The sequence below is a fragment of the Melozone crissalis genome, unplaced genomic scaffold, assembly GCF_028551555.1.
Source record: "Melozone crissalis strain CALT ecotype California unplaced genomic scaffold, PUWL_Pcris_2 ptg000179l_1, whole genome shotgun sequence".
NCBI lineage: Eukaryota > Metazoa > Chordata > Aves > Passeriformes > Passerellidae > Melozone > Melozone crissalis.
Genome location: NW_026535946.1, coordinates 640,060 through 658,182, shown reverse-complemented (window position 1 = coordinate 658,182; position 18,123 = coordinate 640,060). Strand labels below are relative to the sequence as shown.

Below are 18,123 nucleotides of genomic sequence, written 5' to 3'. Positions count from 1 at the left end.
CATGCTATGGAAAATATTTTGATGGATAAAGTGAATGTTAATTTTAAAAATTCAACTTGTGTTAATTCCTATATCTCTTGTGCTTATTTTTTTTCCTTTGACGTGTTATAAAAAAATTGCCAAACAAATGTCAGGCAATTAGTAACCACCCACCTAAGCTGAATGGTACAAAAGACATTTATGTGATGCCTAATTACATTTTATCTTAGCACTAATAAATCCTCTCATGAGCATTTGAGACAGGGTAGTCAGGACTTTCCTCCAACTGTGGAAGTCATCATTTTGGAAAAAGAGCAAGGGGAAATCTGCTCTAACCTGTAGTGAAGTTTTTGCCCAATCTGGATGTGATACAATTCACTTGTCTCACAGACTCAAGTCTCAAGTCTGCTGGTCCAGTAGATAGTTCTATTTTATATGAATAAATGAGATAAACTGGCAGAACTTGTGGAAATCACAGTGCATTTGTACAGCCCTCTTTGAAAGCGTCTGCAGCACACCTTTCCACCTAAAACTTCACACTGGTTCTACACTGTGGTTGTGACTTCATAGGTGCCAGTCCTTAAATTGATTGCATTGCTAATTTTTCATTTTTTGTCCTTTAACAGCTGGAAACAGTGAAAGTGATGGCCAAGAAGCGGTGAGGAAAATAAAAGAAGAAACTTTGACTGGAAAAGGTACCATATTATATAATTTCCTTTAAGAAACCATTTTTCCTCTCTTTTTGCTGTCATCTCCTTTTATATGAGGACCCCTTGTGTAATGCTAAATTTATTTTTTTTAATTTGGGGCACTGGAACAGGTTGCCCAGAGCAGTTGTAGATGCCTCCTCCCTGGAAGTGTTCAGGGCCAGATTGGATGGAGCTCTGAGCAAACTGTGGAAGGTGGAGTGGAAGGTGTCCCTGCCCATGGCAGGAGGTTTGGAACTAGATGCTCTTTAAGGTCCTTTTTTCTCAAATGGTTCTGTGATTCTATGAACTGAATTCCAGAAATAAATCTGACTCAGGGGTAAAATGCATAGGGTATTTCTTAAACAATGTTTTCAGCCTGGTTTGACTTTACTGTTTGTCATTGAAAAAGGGTTGCCTGCAAGTTACAGTCTGCCTGAGTATCTGCATGTGTAAGATTTAATAGATGGGAAAAAAATTCAGAAAACCAGTAGTTTTTGCTAAAGGGAGGATGACAGCAGGTAAGAGTGTGTGCTCTTTTACTTTGATTGTTTTAGGAGCCAACAGGTTTTTTAAAGATCAAGGCTGCTTGATTGGGTCATTTGACACATGTTAAGAGCTTATAGTACTTCACAACTAAAACCATTTTCTTAAATATAAATAGACCTTTCATATCAAACCTAAATTCCTATCTTTCTGTGATTCTTCTCTTATTTCTTTTAGATAGATCATCCTTCCTGATGATCTATCATGTTTGTAGAGGTATAAGGATAGCATAGCTTGATAACTGAGAGGAAAGGCATGTTCCACACTACCTGCTCTGTGATTGCCATTTGCAGTTCGTGGTGGAGGTTAGTGTAGCTCACATTTTTGTCCCTGGGTGTCACTGGGTGTAGCTCCTAATGGTGCATGATGATTCATTCCTGCCACTTTGACGCATAATTTCTTGGCAAAATTATAGAGCAGTGTTGCTAGTCCAAACGATTTGGGATCTTCATGGCTTCTTCTGAGATCTGATTCTGTTTTTTACCATAATTACTGTTATGATTATCAAAATACATGTTAATTATTGTTTTAAAAAAACCCTTTCATTATGATTTATCTTTTGGCTTAAATAAATGAGCATCCATTATAGCCTCAGGATACATATATGCTAGTTAAAAGCATCATAAATTAAGGCATAGTTAGAAGGATCATAAAAGGAAAAAGGTAATTATTACATCATTAAAGTCCTTTGCTGGAAGTTTCTGTGCAGAGACCAAAACCAGTTGGAATTAACAATGTCATGTGACTTGCATGAATCTGAATAAACCAGGGTCTGTGTTATTTTCTCCCTCTGTGTGATCACAGGCTTTTCTAGCACTCCAGTCCTTCTTGCTTTTTCTAGGTAAAGTCAGTTATAGCCCTCAGTTATAAACTGTTAAGACAAAGATGTCAGTTTGAGGAAGCTGAAAGTGTATTTAAAGTCAATTGAAGTTGTTCCTCACTGTAATTATTTCAACTGAGGTTTAAGTAATCTCAGCCTCGATTGGTTTGTCCTAAAAATAAATTGGAAGATTATTGTCTTTTCGAAATTTCTCACTGATTGAGGAAAATTTGTATTTAAAAGTGCAATGTCCTGCGCAAAAGACTTGTTCAGATCTGAGAGCCACCCCTATGCTGCTGTTTATCCATGAATCTGCACTTTGCTTTAAATAGGATGTGTGTGTAGATACTGTGACTGTGTCCTTGGTTGGCTAGATGATGCTTGTATCCAAACCAAAGCACTGAGACAGGGCTGTGCAAGAGTATTACCTTTTCAAAGTTCAAGATCTGTTTAGTCACTGCATAAAAACATTATTGGTTGTCTTGACCCTTTCCCCCTGCTTTTTCTTTGAGCTTTTTCATGGCCCATATGAAAACACTGCTTTACAGAAACTGCTTCCATCAGGAACATCAGACTCTTGAAGGAGAACTACTCAAAATAAATAGTACTTTTGGGCAGCCAGTGTGGTCAAGGATTGGGACAATATAGCTATTATGGACAAAAAAAGTGAGATGCCATCAGTTTGCTATCTAGATCTCAGATTCCTTAGAATGAAGAAAATCTCCTTGCTTTTTATCAGGTTAGACAGCAAAAGGGAGCAAAAGACCTTGTCCTCTCCTTGTTGCCTGGCTGAGCCATACATAGCACAATCATCCCCAGAGACAGCTCTGGGAAAATGCCAGGCTTATTGAATGCAAGTAATTACAATGTTTTTAAGGCACTGTCATCCTTCTCTGTCTTGGCCTTGTCTGTCTGGGGCTCTGTCTGATGTCTAAGGGTAAGTAGTTTTACTTGACATAATCTGTACTTACTTCTGGGACAAGTGAGATTCAAAGCATGTACATAAGTAATTCCTATGAAGCAGCTGAGGAGCAATAGTGTGCTAACATTGCCGAGGAGGATAAAGGATAGTAATAAAAAGCCTATGCATGCAGGTGATGGGTTTTGGTTTTTTTATTGTTTTGTTTTTTGTAAAAGCATGGCAAGACATGAAAGGATGGACAAAACTTCTGAATACAGGGAGGTGGGGTGCCTGGTTTCCCACCCTGGAGGAATGGAAAGCGGAGCCAATGCCAAAAGAGAGTACAGAACTGGAGAGGAAAGCAGTTGCAGCCATTTGCTACAAAGCAGTGATGCTAAAGGACTCAGAAAATCTAAACAACGTAGCACTTCATCTCTTCCTTCCACCCACCCCCTATCCTGGGGCTGCATCAGAAACCTTCTTGGTTCCTCTCCCTGCTGATTCCAGACTGTTTAAGTGTCCTCCTTGGTTTTGGGTCTCTGCTCTGGGTAACCTATTGCAAAGTGTAAGGAGGGAGGATGTACATGGGCAGTTGAGAGGAAGTAAATAAGCTACAAGTCCTTGGGGCATGATAGACCCAGTCAGCTGAACCATCAGAACCTCCTCCACGATAAAGAAATCCCAGCCCTCAGATACCCAGAACAGGCCAGAAGTAGTGCTGCATTGTCATTAAAATTCTCACACCGACTCTATTTCCAAAAGACCAAGGGCAACACATTGCTGCAGCGTGAATCATAAAGCTGGGAGAAGCCAGGATGTGTGGACGTTTATCTTGCTTCCATTTGTTAAATTGGGAACTTGTGTTGTTAATAGTGGCAATTATATGGCTGGGAAAATTGTTGATGGCTCCGGATTGCTGCAGAGATATTCCAATTGGATAAATCTCTGTAATTTGCACATAGGGCGTGTCTCTGTTAGTGTGTTCATTAGTTAGATCAGTTGGGTGCTTTTCAGGCAACCCTCAGCTCCTGGCTGCTTGCTGAGTTCAGGTTCCTATCAGGAAGGGCACTGCAGGTCCTGTCCTGGATTCCCTTTGGACAGAACTAGCGTGGGAGGAGAGTTGCAGCAGTAACAGAGCAGTTCGTCATGGGAGCAAACTTCAGAATTTATCTGAGCCTTCCACAGACCTGCAGCAAGTGCCTATGTCAGGTGCCCAGCACAAACTGAGCTCCAGAAATGGACTTATATTGATCCAAACTGCTTGGTAGTGCAGCCATAACCACAGTTACCAGTGGTGAACAAACCTCATTGAGCTGCGGAAATGGGAGGTGTCTGTGATAAAGTCAGCTCTCAATGGTACTCAAAAAGAATCTCTCAATTTACATAACAGAGTTATATCTCCTGACTCAGTTACCCTCAGCTTATGTATCTGCTAATGAAAGCTAGTTTTAGCCTGATGATTACAAACATACAAATGTTGGAAACTCATATATAAACATGAATGAAAACTTCATTCATTCCAGCAAAGGTTCATGAATACCAATGGAATCAGCAATTAGCAAAACTTTATGCATAAATATCAAATAGCACAGTACCAGGGGAAGGCTCTCACATCCAGAGATTGGAGTTGCAACTAGAGTCAAAGAAGAAGAAAATTATCATTTAGTGAGAAAAGAAGGTGTAAAAGTCATATTAAGCGTAGACCTCTTCAAAAGGAGAAGCCTGCGTTTAATCTCACCCAACATTTTTGCGGCAATTTAAATAAAACCACAATTACAAAACTACCAGCTAAATTCACAGCCTTCATGAAACTTCCATTTGAAGCCAGGTGAGAAAGGAAGAAGAGACTTTCTCCCTCAGAGCCAGAGGAATGCAGAGGTTAGCATAGTGGCAGCCAAAAACTTGTGGCTTGTAAAACTCTCAACACGTGCATTAAATATGAACAGCTCCAGGGTGGAGCCCTGAAGTTCCAAGTATGAACAACTACCCACTTTCAGATTAAAAAAATCACGTTGCTGTAATGACCATTATTTTGTGCACATACTTTACCTGCACATCGTTGGTGTTCATCCTTGTTCCATCCTTGCCAACGAAGATATCGTCTATGTCAACCAGAATGTACCTATCCAAGGACAGTGTGAGCTTCTTTCCAGAGAGGAAAGAGATGGCATCTATGAAAATCAGCTTGTGCAGCCAAAAATTCAAGTTATTGCCGAAAAGGACTCGTTGAATCCCATCGTGGAGCCCCAAGTCATGAATTACTGTGGCATAGAGAGCAGCAGGGAGAGAAAGGTTTTCTGGCGTCTTTACTTTTGCAAATATCACTGGTTGATAAGTTGTGTGATTAATCTGGAAAACAGCCCAGTCATTTCCAAGCAAGGGCCTCTTCTCAAGCTTAGAAGGTTTAGTCACATGGAGCAGTGGGGAATGAGGGTTAATGCAACAGTCCTTAATGCCCAGATTGCTGTGGACATGGAAAGGAAAACCCTTCCACTGAAAGCTCTGCAAGCTGTTCTCACTGCCTTTGTGAAATGCGATCACACCCACACCATACTCTATGCAGTACTTATCTAGAAGGCCTCTGTTCCACGAGTCCATGTTCACGTACTTAAGGATATTCTCATACACTATGAGAGCGTACTTGCCTTTGTTCTTGTCTATAAGCACTGGGAGGTCACCTTTCCCAGATGCAACCTCAGTGTGAAACTGAAACCTGCTAGATTCCAGAATGGTTACGATATCTTGGCCTAATGCTGAGTACTGGCTTTCCACAAACACCAGCACTACAAGATCTGTCCTCAGGGGATCAACAGGCCTCGTGGTCTTCGCCTCCATCAGCTTGTAAGGCAACAGTTGAGCATCACCACATTCCACTTCTGAAGAGGTTTCAGGGAGTTCATTTTCCTGTTTGTAGCCATTATACGAGTAGTAGGCAGAAATAACTATGCTCACCATACAAAAAGTGGCCAGCAAAATTACTGTTCTTTGAAAATGTCTGTGAAGTTTCAGGATAAAACTCATGGTGTTTACTTGCCTTAGACAGCTCTCAACAGCAGCATGAAAAACAAACACAGATTCCCAACAACTTGTTCCAGTCCTCTGAAATATTTATGTCACCATTGCAGCACACACATCTATCTTCCACAGAGCTTTACTGAAGGTACAGTCTAGAAGAAAAGAAAATCAGAGATTTAAATGAGACACCACCTTGTGAAGAATCACCTGCTTAAACTAATGGGGAGCAAAGAAATCACTGCCAGCCAGAGGTTTGGAGACCAATGGCTCAACATTTTGCAATAACATTTTTTTCTGCTCCCACTACTTGCCATGTGCATTTGAAGGTCTCTAAATCTCACAGGTTCCTCAACTCAGAGGATCAAATAAAGCAGGCAGAGGCACTGAAAAGCAAGACATAAAAGGAAAGTATTTACAGTGTTTTAGAAATTCTTTTAACCTAAAGATAAAAGTTAACTCCAAGTAGACAACTGCTAACAACCAAAGTACTGAAGAAAATTTATAACCTGTAAAAAGCTGGGGCAACATGATTCAACAAATTCTATCTTGTATTAGTTTTTCAAAGAAGCAAGAACATGCACATCTTAACTGCTGTACAAACATGTACTGATACACTCTGTATTACATCTATTAGAGGAATTTTTTTAAGCAAAACTTGCTTCCTGCAACATTAGAGGAAAACAAAGCATTTTTCTGGACTGTGGATTTGTAAGCTGTTAGAAGCATTTCTTTGTATTAAAAAAACCCATAAAACAATCAAGCTCTTACATTTGAGAAGAGAAATTAATAAATCAAAAGTTGAACCTAACATGCAGATCACCTAAGGATATACTTATGTTCTATCTTGTACTTAAGGAAAGAGCAATTTTTCAAACCAGCAGTACAACTGCTGTCAAAACTCCCTAGTAAAACAACTGGCTGGTGTGACAAGCATAAAATAATGATCATAAGTCATAAACAAAGATTCAAAGCAGATTTTGAAAAATATTTAGTGTGTCAAGATCTGGAACATGCCACTGTAACTTCAGTGTAGTTTGCACCCAGGCCCGTTTGGAAATGGGATTAGGATAAAGTGTGGCATTGATGTGGTCATTTCCATACTGAGAGGTTAATCCTTCCATTCCTGGTTGGGTTTTTTTTTAATCCTACATTGTAAGCAAATTGGTCTTTCACTCCAGATTTTCAAAAAGGCTAAAAAAAGTTATATACTTAACAATACCCATGTAACGTCCAGAAATTTAATTAAACCCTGAAGACAGATCTTCCTAGTGTCATGATGAGCATAAAGTAATAATAAACGAGAAAAATCAGATGAAGGGAGAAAAACTCCAAGTCATTCTATTCATCAAAACTGCAAAATTCAGCATGACCAGCAAGTGCCGAGAGCTGTCTCATTCATAGTTAAGATTCAGAGCAAGATTCCTTCTGTCTGGATAGATTCTGCTTTAGATGGATTTTAGTCTCCTCACCTTCTACTCACAGATAACTGTTTATCAACCCCTCCTCTTCTGGGAAGCCTTAAATTCAGCCTTGAACCTTCCCTGCAGCAGCACAAAGTCCTGCTCAAAGCTTTTGGGCAGGAGACCTGCCTTTCACCCAGGCTCACTAATTAGTGTTAGACCAAAATAACATAACTCCAACTTCCTGGGTTTTATCTTATGTATAAAGAGCAAGTAACGATATGAAGGAACCTTCAGAAGAACTCAACATTCTTAATAACTGCAACGTCCAATCCTTGCCACACTAGCTTCACGAATATCAGTCTGGATGGCATAACAGAGCTATTTAACATGGTAACAAGTCAGGTGACAAAGAGAAGCTTTATCCTGAATGAGTTAACACCAGAGAGAGGTTTCCAGACAGATGATTTTTCATTACACACACGAAGGGTTCTCTTCATTTCGCATTTCCAATTCAGCTGCCTGAACGCCAAGAAACACATAATTTTAGTGCCTAAACTTAACACTGACTGCATTCTGTAGAAAAGCTGTACACACACCTATTTCTCTTTGATAACCACAGATCTGGCTGGTCTATGTACAGAAAAAATGAGAATTGACACTGACCTAAGCTCATAGCAAGGAAGGGCTGATGAGACAGAGCTGTTTGAACAGGATATTTCACAAGGGTTGCAACCCAAGAAACATTTGCAGCAAGGACACGGTTCCTAATGCCATTCCTTAGAGAGGAAAATCTGGAGCCAGCCCAGACACCCGTGTTTTCTTCAAGAAAAGCCCTGTCATTGTATCCTGGCTCCTAATTGCAGGTGCCCCCTGGGGCTACAGAGTGCAGCTGTAAGGAGGAGTGGCTGGACCTGCCAAGACAGATGTGAGGTTCGACTGTGAGGAGTGAGGAATTCTCTGAGGCACAGGACACAGCCAGACTTGGCACACTCCCTGCTGAAGGCAGGCAGCAATTGGGATGCAACAGAGCAAGGAACGAGGTTTAAATGCACACTCTCACACTCTCTAGTATCAGCTTGAGGCTTAGGTAATTTTCACTTGCTTAAGGACTGGTTTGCATGGCAGGAGTTCCAAAGAACACAGAAAGAAGAAAACAAAAATGTCAAAGAGAACATGCATTTTGCAATATCAACAGTCTCAAAGTCTTGACCAGGTACAGTTGCTTTCCTCGAGGGACAGCAGCATTTTCCCCTGAGCAATAATCCTTGCTGGATACTCTAGTGCTGTATTACAGCAGCATGCTAAAACAACTCACAACGCACCCCCTTGACAGTGACATCCTTGGGATTCACCACACCACACACTGGGGGACCTATGGAGATCATGACAGTGACCTTTACCACATCTCTAGAAGTGGCTTCAGGGAAGATGCTCCCTGCTTGCTCTCATTTCCTACAGTACAACCAGACAAAAAGTGCAATTCTCAATGCACCTACAGTGAGTAAGCTGTGAGAAGCAGCATTTCAGAAGAGGAGTGCTTGAGGAGTCTTCCTTTCATGACCAAAGAATGCAATATTTACCAAAGAAAGGAGAAGTCGTGATAACATCAACATCAATAAAAAATATCTAAGTATAAGAAAAAGGCTTAAATTAAAAAAAAAAAAAACAGAGTCTAGAAAGTCTTCACAAGAGTTCAAGCTTGTTAGCATTGTTTCAATGAAAAACACCCATAGATAGAGCTGACCATAGATAGAGCTGCCTGCATCAGCAGTCTCAGCTCTTTTTGATTTCTACAGTCATGTGGAATTCAGTGACAGAGGAATATGGTCCCACCTGTACCCCAAACCACTTCAAATCACCTGAAAACAGGAATCAGATTTAAATAAATCCAAAGTTCTGTAATGCTGATGTTGCAATAAATTTTACCTATAAAATAACTTGTGTGGTATTTTGCCATGGTTTGAAGCAATAAAATTTGCCTGTTTGTTTTTCTATCTAGAACTTTATTTCTTTAGAAGAACCTGCATTTCATCTCCTATTTTACATTTTCATGCCACTGTGTTAAAATTCAGACCAGGACCTTTTACCTCTACTGCTCAAAGCAGGAGGTATCAAAATGATCTCTTAAGGTGAAAATTAGCATCTTTGAATATTCAGAATTTGGTTTTTAACTTACAGACTCTCTATGGAGAAGATCTTGCTGAGAGAAAGCTGAGTCATGGAAGCAAGTTTTGCATTTTGTTATGAACACAGACAGAAAGGCTCAATGCTCTTGTCATCTGCTGCAGAAATGGTTTCTGCAGCCCAGAACCTGCTCATGTGAAAATCTCGCTGGTACAGGAAAGAAATATCACCTTGTTAAGCAGCAGATTTACCATTCCGAACATACTGCTGGGCAGTCACAATTACAGGCATCTGCAGGCAGCCAGCATGAAACAGATGCATTTGAATAGGGATCTTCAATTTGGATTGGTTTGGGGGGTTTATAACTTGTTCTGTTTGCGGTTTCAGGGTTTTTAAATTCACTACCAAAGTAGCACTGATGATAGAACAAATACTGTGAGGAACCCCAAAGACCCAAAGGACACCATAAGCGAGTTCCTACCACTTGCAGCTTTCTTTAGTTTGTTGTTTCACTGCTAAGCATAAATGACCAAACTCTTGGCTTCTGTAAATCATTTCCCCCTGATAACCCTCATGGAAACTCTTCCACAAGACAATGCAGGTTGGAAATGCAGCCTACTAAATTCTTCACAGAGGTTCTCAATCCAGAAACTGCACAGGCACATAAAACTGCACACAATCTTAAAAAATGTCTGATAAAGTTGAATCATGAGTATCAACACAATTTTTAAAATGACAAGCAACTTTTTTCTGCTGTCCTAATATCAAGATTAAAACAATGGGCTCAACTAAAATACCCATAAATAAGCAAGAAATTGTTCTCAATTTATCAGATCAAATTTATCAAAGCCCAGTAAGAAAACACTGGTTTAGTCTTACCTCAGGCCTGTGCTAGGGCAACTGTTTACTGCGACCCTTGATTAGAAACAATAAAGTTGGGTCATACTTAAAGGTAAAAAACATACTCTTAAAGGGTAACAAAAACCCTTTTCATCAAGAACTACTAAAAAGTTCTGGACTGAGTAGTCATCAGTATTATTGAGGTATACTACATTTATCTAGAGACATATTTTTAATAACTTTCTTCTAATAATCCCCATCACTATATTCCCATTCTGTTCTTTACCAGCCTGGACACTACCACAGTGCTGGTGACATGCTGGGGATGCATTACATGGAAAATGAGTTTTAAATGCTTTAAACAAAGAGCAGAAAAAAAGGAGGCATATTGTTTAGCATATTACTACAGACATTTAAATCTCTACTGATTAGAATGCTGCGTAACTGCTCTAAACATAAAGGTCTGCTCTGGCCACTCACTATGAAATACAACTTCACAGGAAATATTCTGAAATCATTTTAGTGTTACTAAATCGGAAATCTTTGGATATACAAAGGATATGGTAGGAAGCAGCAAAGCACAACCGAACACAACCAAACCTGGGGTAAAGAGCAAGGCTCAGACTTTTAAATCAGTTATGAAAACACCAAAATAACCTCTGAGTACCCCTACTTACAACATTACTCCACTGACTAAAATATTCAAGCATTAACAGCTCAAATGAGTAAATCCAGGCTGAGAATGAGACCTTACAACTGCATATCAAAAAGATTTTCAACTCGTAAAAAGGTGATATGAGACATGAGCTGTCAAGGGAAGCCTTTGAAACCCTTTAGTATCACATAACAAACCCTGGAATGTGTGATTATTGAAAGGTTTACACTCCCTCACAGCTGTTAGAAAAAAAGGGAACGGTTCAGGCAGCACAGCAATTCTGATGGATAGAAATTCTTTTTCAAGTCCTTCAGGTAAGCAGTTTGTAGTTTCTACTGTACCTGTGGTATCCTAAGCTCCATGCTGCATTGCTTAATGCAGTACTAGAGACCCTTACAGGATAGGGATTCAAGCATTACAGTTTGTCAAGGAAAAATATTTATAAATATTAAATATACAACGTTTAAAATAGTTTAAAAGAAGGTTGTAAAGACTTCAACAGAACACAAAAGTTTAGTTTAGTCTTCAAATTACTCTGCCTTCATACAACACTTTGTATAGAAATATCTTAAAGCTCTTGACATCACACAATTTTTCTGAGATAAACGCTGTTACTTTTCAGCAATTGCAAAAACATCACTATCTAAAGAGTAAATGATTTGCTCAAGGTCTCTGAGATAAATGTCCAGCACACCGTCTGGTCCATGACCATACCATTACTTCCCCTCTCCCTTCTCCCACAACTGCCAAGTGTAAAGAGTTAATAATAAGGCAGAGTTCAGAACCATTTCTTCCATGACACCTGACTGGGGATGCTGACAGTGAGAGAAACCCTCTTTCTTTCACTTACCATTCCATTAGGAAGAGAAAACCCCACCACACCAAAACCTGAAGCAATTATCCAGCGTATCAGGCATCGAATTGAGTAATATACAAGTTTTCTGCCATTTCCCGAGGGCTGCACATGACAGCTGAACCGAGCAGCAGCACACATGAATTTCTGACAGGATTTGGGGAATCCAAGCAGCTACAACCACCCTAAGTTATGAATAATTACTGCACTAGGCTGACTAATTTTGTGCCCCAACAGAGCCATAACCAATTCCCGCAGACACTAGAGGGCAACAGCATCCCGCTGAACAGCTCCGCGAGGAGAGCGAACGGGAAAAGCCCAGCCCCTGAAGGGCTGCTGCGGGGACCGCGCCAGGCAGATGCTCAGTGCGCCGGGAAACAAGAAAAACAAACCCAAACCCCAAGAAAGCCCACAGAACAACCCCGCAAACGCCGCCTCGGCAGCGGGAGGCTGTGGCGGCAGCCGCCCCGTCCCGCCGCGCTCCCGGCCCGGGCGGTGCCTGCATTGGAGCGGGAGCCTGCGGGCGGCTCGGGCACAACTTTGCCGGGGGCACGGAGCCGGCGGGCGCGGAGCTGAGCGGCTTCGCCGCCGCGCCGCCTCCCACATCGCCCGCCCTCCTCCGGGGCTCGGCCGGGCCGGGGGCGGCTGCGGCCCCGCGCCCTCAGGCTGCGCCCGCACGCAGCGGCCCAAGGCGCCCGCCCCTCACGGCACCTGCAGCGCCCCCCTCCCACACGGGGGCCGCCGCCGCCTCACTTGTGGGATTCTTAGTCCCTGTCTTAAATAAAGTATGAGTAAAAAAAAAAATAATTCTTTTTTCTCCTCCAAAACCAATTTAGGAAGCCCCTCCTGCAGTCGCGCTGAGGCGAAGTTTAACTTACACCCTCCCGCCAAATCTCTCGCTGTCGGTGCAGCTTCAGGTATGGCCGATTTCTGAGCCGCTCTAAAGGTAGCACACAGGGGTGGAAATTCCGTGAGGTCAATTACATTTTGTCAAGACAATGTAGGGTTAAAATCTTGAGAGAATGCCAGTTAATGTGTTTGCAGCCTCGCTGCTTTTCTTTATTGAATTTTCTAACCCTATGTTAAACACAGTTAGTCCCACTGACACCCTGCTTCCCTCGCTCTGAAGATGGAACTGCTCCCTTACTACAGGTGAAGGAGTTACGATTCCCTGTGTGAACTGCATTAGCTTTCACAAATGGGAAATAAAATGAATAAATTTTACAAGTGCCCTCTTGATCTAGCTAATTTACCTCACAATTGCCCAGTGATTGTTAGCTCACCTAATGGCTGACAGTTCAATACATCGGATTAACTCCATCACTGACGCTTGTCTGTCCAAACCTTCCTCTCTGTGACTAACTCAAGGCAAAAACTTAAAGGAAAAAAGCTACAGCCACCTGAATGTTGCTTTTCCAAACATCAGGAGAATTTACAGCTCTTAATTCAGGAATACTGTTATTTACTTTCTCCTCTTTTACTCCCTTTTATTCTCATGACACACTAAATACCCCAAATTTTACTGTCTTCTAGACTACAAAACAGTACAAGTTTTATTTATATAAATATATTTATTTATCCTCTTTTATTTATGTGCTTGCTGTCTTGTCACTTGTACTGTTGTTCATATATGCCAGTTCTCTCACTTGCCTTTTTCACAGTGTAAGGTTGTTGTCATATTCACTCCTGACTCATCACTTTCCACTTTAGCCCTGAGATCTTTCTCTGAATAATTACTGTGTAATTAATTGATCCCCTTCCATACTTGTGCAGTTGGGTATATCTGCCTGTGTGTAACACTTTCCCCTGTCCCTACTGCAAAGTCATTTTTCTTCCCCAGACCACCATTCAATCTATGTGAGACCTAACTGAATTTTAATCCCACTCCTCAAGATATTTACAGTCTCACCAAGTGTGTGACATCTGCCAATGTGATAATACACCTCCATTTTATTTTTGAACAGTGTTGGATTTATCAGAGAGAGAGTGAAATAAAGCAGACCAAACTGTAAGTTTTCCCTTTTTTAAAAACAGCAATCCATTTGCTCTTTTTCAGTCCTCCAGCATTTCATCTATCCTCCATAATTTTTCAAAGACCACTAAGCCCTCTGAGTCTATTTTAATCAGTTAAGTCCCCTAAGATGAATTAAGTTTATTAGCATGGATGATCTGAGAACATCTATGTTATTTCAGCACTATGTAACCTTTGCTATTCTTTTTACATAGCGAGACCTTATCCCTTTTTGCTGGTGTTAATTGTGTCTGCTTGCAGTTGATCTTTTCATGGAGGCTAATGCAAAAGAGGTATTAAATTGTTTTCACTATATCACAAATATATAGATTGTGATATTTCATTCAGCTCTTTGCTGAGCAGCAAATGAAAATTTTGCTTGGATTTGCTTTACATCAATGTAAATTCCTAGTAAAAGAATTTTACTGCCCTCTAAGGAGGGGCAGTAAAACTATACAGAAAACAGAGAACAGGAAGACATCTGTTCCAGGCCACCGCAGGCAGTGGTATCTTACAGTTGTTTTGTGTAGCCATCCCAGTAGTATCTGAATGTCATTAGATTGCTTGTTCCCATTCTTCTTGTTGAAAATTGTTTCAAAGCCTGATTGTGCTGATAGTCAGAACCTTCTTCTAAGTTTCAGCCAAAATTGAACCAATGGTGTCTCAAAACTGTCCTGTGCTTGATCCATTCATCCAAAACTTCCTCTTCTGAGACTGACAGATTAGGTTACTTGGGTTCTACCACCTAAGTAACCTTATCCCAGGACTTTTCTTTTAAAGGCACTCTTAGCTAAAGTACTGACAGTGAATTTTCACTAGCCATTGTGTGTAAAGTTTAACTTTTAACAATAAATGAATTATTAATGAATGCAATAGCATAACTTTTTAAACTAACGTGATTATTTTTCATGTGAATTTGGGAATTACAAATCTCCTTTATAAAGCCTTTTATGTGTCCAAGTCTTAGCTGGCTTTCATTAGTGATAAGCTTCTTAAAATCATAGTTTAACACTAAATTTTAATCTAACCCTAAGAGTATGTTGGCCAAAAAGTACAACTACTTCTAATGTAGAATGTTCAAGCTCAGTTCTTCACTGAGGACTTCATACTCTGAAGTGATTGGAAGATCAAGTTGGCCATCAAAAAGGAGCCTATACTACTAACAGCCTATACTAGACTAACAGGAGCTTTGCAATTTTATCAAGTGCTTCAAATTTCACTGATTGGTAGACTTGAGCATCTCAGTGAAGAACAGAACACTTTTACAAAAGCATTTCAAAAACTACACTTCAATCATGAAAATTAAGTTCAAGCTGACATACAGGGTTTCATAACAAAAAAAAATGGCTAAATCATACTATTACTTGCAGTGAAATTAAATTGACCTGTGTTACCAGTTTGTTCACTGCTGGGGTGAAACAGCATCATCTGTTCTACTATTTTCTTTTAACAGCTAAGAAGTCACTTGCAAAATAGTATTCTTTCCCAGGACATGAGTTGCTAGCAATTGGGGTGCAGGAATACATGTGCAAGGAAAAAGACAACAAGGCTCTCAAAGGATCTTTTTCTGAGATTTTGTGAGAACTGTGCAATTAAGCACATACTAAATGTTCATTTACTTCCACATCCTCAGCTCTTTCTGCCCTGTGACTCTGCTCTGAGTTGGGAAGGAGTCCCTGCCGCGTCCCTCCCCTGCTCTCTGCAGGCACCTAGACTGCAGTGGAGGGGCAGAATGTTGCCTTGAACTGGAGACAGATGCCTGCCATAGGGAGAGCAAAGAGCTTCCAGGCTTTGCAAGAGGCCCTGGGCAGCTCTGGCAGATGCTTTCAGTGACACTTTTTCCTTTTCCAGAGATGGCAAATTACGTTACCTTCTGAGGAGGGAGGACCAAAGACAGGCTTTTGTTTATTCTGTTTAGGCAGCAGAAAAAAAAAAAAGAAATGAAATTGCAGCTGACTCTTAAGATTACAGGGAAATCTTCTTTACTAGTAATTTCAGGTCGTTATATCTGCAAGTGGAATCATAAATCTAGCTGAAATAATTCCAGATAAAAGCAAAATTAATAGATTTATTTGAAAATCTAGGGACACTCCCTACTTTTCATTCTTTGAATCAGATCATCGAAGGTTCTATTCAGTTTCAGCTAATTGCGTGCGTACAGTACCGATAAAACTTCAAGTGATAATTTGTAAAAAGCACTTTCTATAAAAAAAATACTTGCTTGAAAAAATGATATTTATAAAACTCTAGTAACTCAGCCAAGTGGAAACAGATTAACAATACAAAAGGTAAGGAATTTTTCTAAATATGCATCAAATATGAAAACGTTTTTCTGCATTTTTCTAAAAATCCCTCTCTACTTCTACCAGCTGCAGGCATCATGTGGTTTAAGCGCCCCCTGTGAGACTTTCCCCAGTGTCTGTGAATGTGAGGCTTCTTCCAGTTGTTAGAGGAAGACCCCATCTACTTTTGTTTTCTGATCGTGGGTCTGTAGCAGATACCAACTAAAAGAGCAGACTGTATTGGTCTGCCCACTAATCTTCCCCCTTCATGTCTCTTGTGACTCCTGAGCCATCCCAAAGCAGAACTCCGTGCATTCCTGCTGCTCCCCATCACAAGGAGGGCAGCCCTGCCTCGTTGCCTTCCTGTACCACCCTTCCTACAGAGCTGCAGCACTCCAGTCCTGTCAGCCCTGCCACCATATCCTCTCAATCCCAGCAAGGTCACAGCCCTGCAGCTGCACACTGACTTCTGATTCTGGTTTGTTCCCCATGCTGCACACATCAGTGTACAAGCATTGCAGAGAAACATTACCCACACCCAAGGGTTCCAATTCCCCAGAGAAAGTTTGAGAGGTTTCCCCATTAGACTGTTGTGCAGGCATTTTGTTCTCTACTCATTGTTCATTGCTGGTTCAGATTTCCCAAGGTCTTTTATCATAGTAATTTTTCTTTAGATTGTCCGAGTGTAGGTCAAAAATCCTTTCACTTTGCCCACAGTGGCATACGTGCTGTACCTCTTTGTGCTTTTACAATGTTATGCAACTGCTTTTGCTGCTGCAAATGCCATGTAACACAGAGAAAAACATATTTTCTAATACAGAGCTTATATTAAAGCAATAGGACATAGTATGTCAGACTTCTTTGAAGTAAATTCTAATAATGGCCACAATTATGAAGGAAACATTGCTAAAATTCTGATACCTTAGGTTTTAAGATTTTTTGTTGTGTTTTGGTGTGCAGCTCTTAGCTTTATATTAAGTGTTACTGGGATCTTTTCTCAGGGTGGTGAAGACAAAACAATCCTGTTCTACCTGGAGACTCAAGGATAATCTCTTCAAACTTCAGCCCCAAAGCATAAACAATGTGAAAAGAGGAGAGCAGGCAAGCAAGCAAGGAGGATGAAACTTCATAATTTGAAGTTATTAATTGGGCTGTTAACTCCTATATGCAAATGGACTAAAACTTATAAAAATGTGAGATCTCGTGACTCTCTTTTGCTCCTATCTTGGGGCCATCTAGGCAGAGCCACAGCTGTGGCTCCGGTACTGCCAGGGTGTGGCATTTGAAAGCACTTCAATAAAAATCAAATTTATTCCTTTTAATTCTGTCTGGGCTGTGTTCCAGCTCCTTAAGGCATCACAACAGTCCAGGAGCCGGAATGGGGAGGAGTGAGCGCAGTATCTGAAAACGAACTGCTGCTCTTCCTCCTCCCCTTCGCTCTCAGAACCGGCCTGAAAGGTGCAGAACTCATTTCTGGGCTAAACAGACCGATGGGGTACGAGCATCCTGAAGTCACACCAGGACACGCCCCTGTCAGGGTCAGGGGGTCCCGTCCCCGCCTCATCTCCGGGCTGCCGGGGGTCCCCCAGCTCCGGTATCGCCCCTTCCCCTCTCCCCGCCCCGGGGGTCCCCCGTTCCACTGCCCCGGCTCTCACGGGGATCCCCAAAACCAATGTCCCGCCCCGTCGGTACCGGGCCATCCCCACGTGGACCCCCGGGACCCTCCGAGGGGCGATCGCGGCTCCTCTCCCCCCGAAAAAGCTCCTCTTAGGGAGCCCGGCGATACCCGGGGCTCGAGTCCCGGATCTGCCGGCTCCGAACACTCTCCAAAAAATCCTCCCGGAGACCCCTGGCTGGAGCCGGGGCGAGCTCGGCCTCCGCCCTCCCCTGCGGCTCGGGGCTGGGGGCGCTGCTCCCGGGGCAGGGGGCGCTGCAGGCTCGGCGTGCGGGCGCTGCGAGCGCCGCGCTTCTCCCGCTCCCGCTCCCGCTCCTCCTCTCGCTCCTCTTC

General features: G+C 41.7%; 1 protein-coding gene across 1 annotated transcript; it reads right to left on the bottom strand.

The window, feature by feature from the left end:
• Positions 1-4,939: 4,939 nt before the first annotated feature.
• On the bottom strand, positions 4,940-6,095 carry LOC128948949 (bifunctional heparan sulfate N-deacetylase/N-sulfotransferase 3-like). Its single transcript, XM_054293706.1, has one exon. The coding sequence runs from the start codon at positions 5,951-5,953 to the stop codon at positions 4,940-4,942; it is 1,014 nt and encodes a 337-aa protein (XP_054149681.1). The 5' UTR covers positions 5,954-6,095.
• Positions 6,096-18,123: the final 12,028 nt, after the last annotated feature.

Bases quoted from the DNA above. Each gene is read 5' to 3' on its own strand.
- LOC128948949 (XM_054293706.1), bottom strand. From the start codon at position 5,953: ATGAGTTTTATCCTGAAACTTCACAGACATTTTCAAAGAACAGTAATT.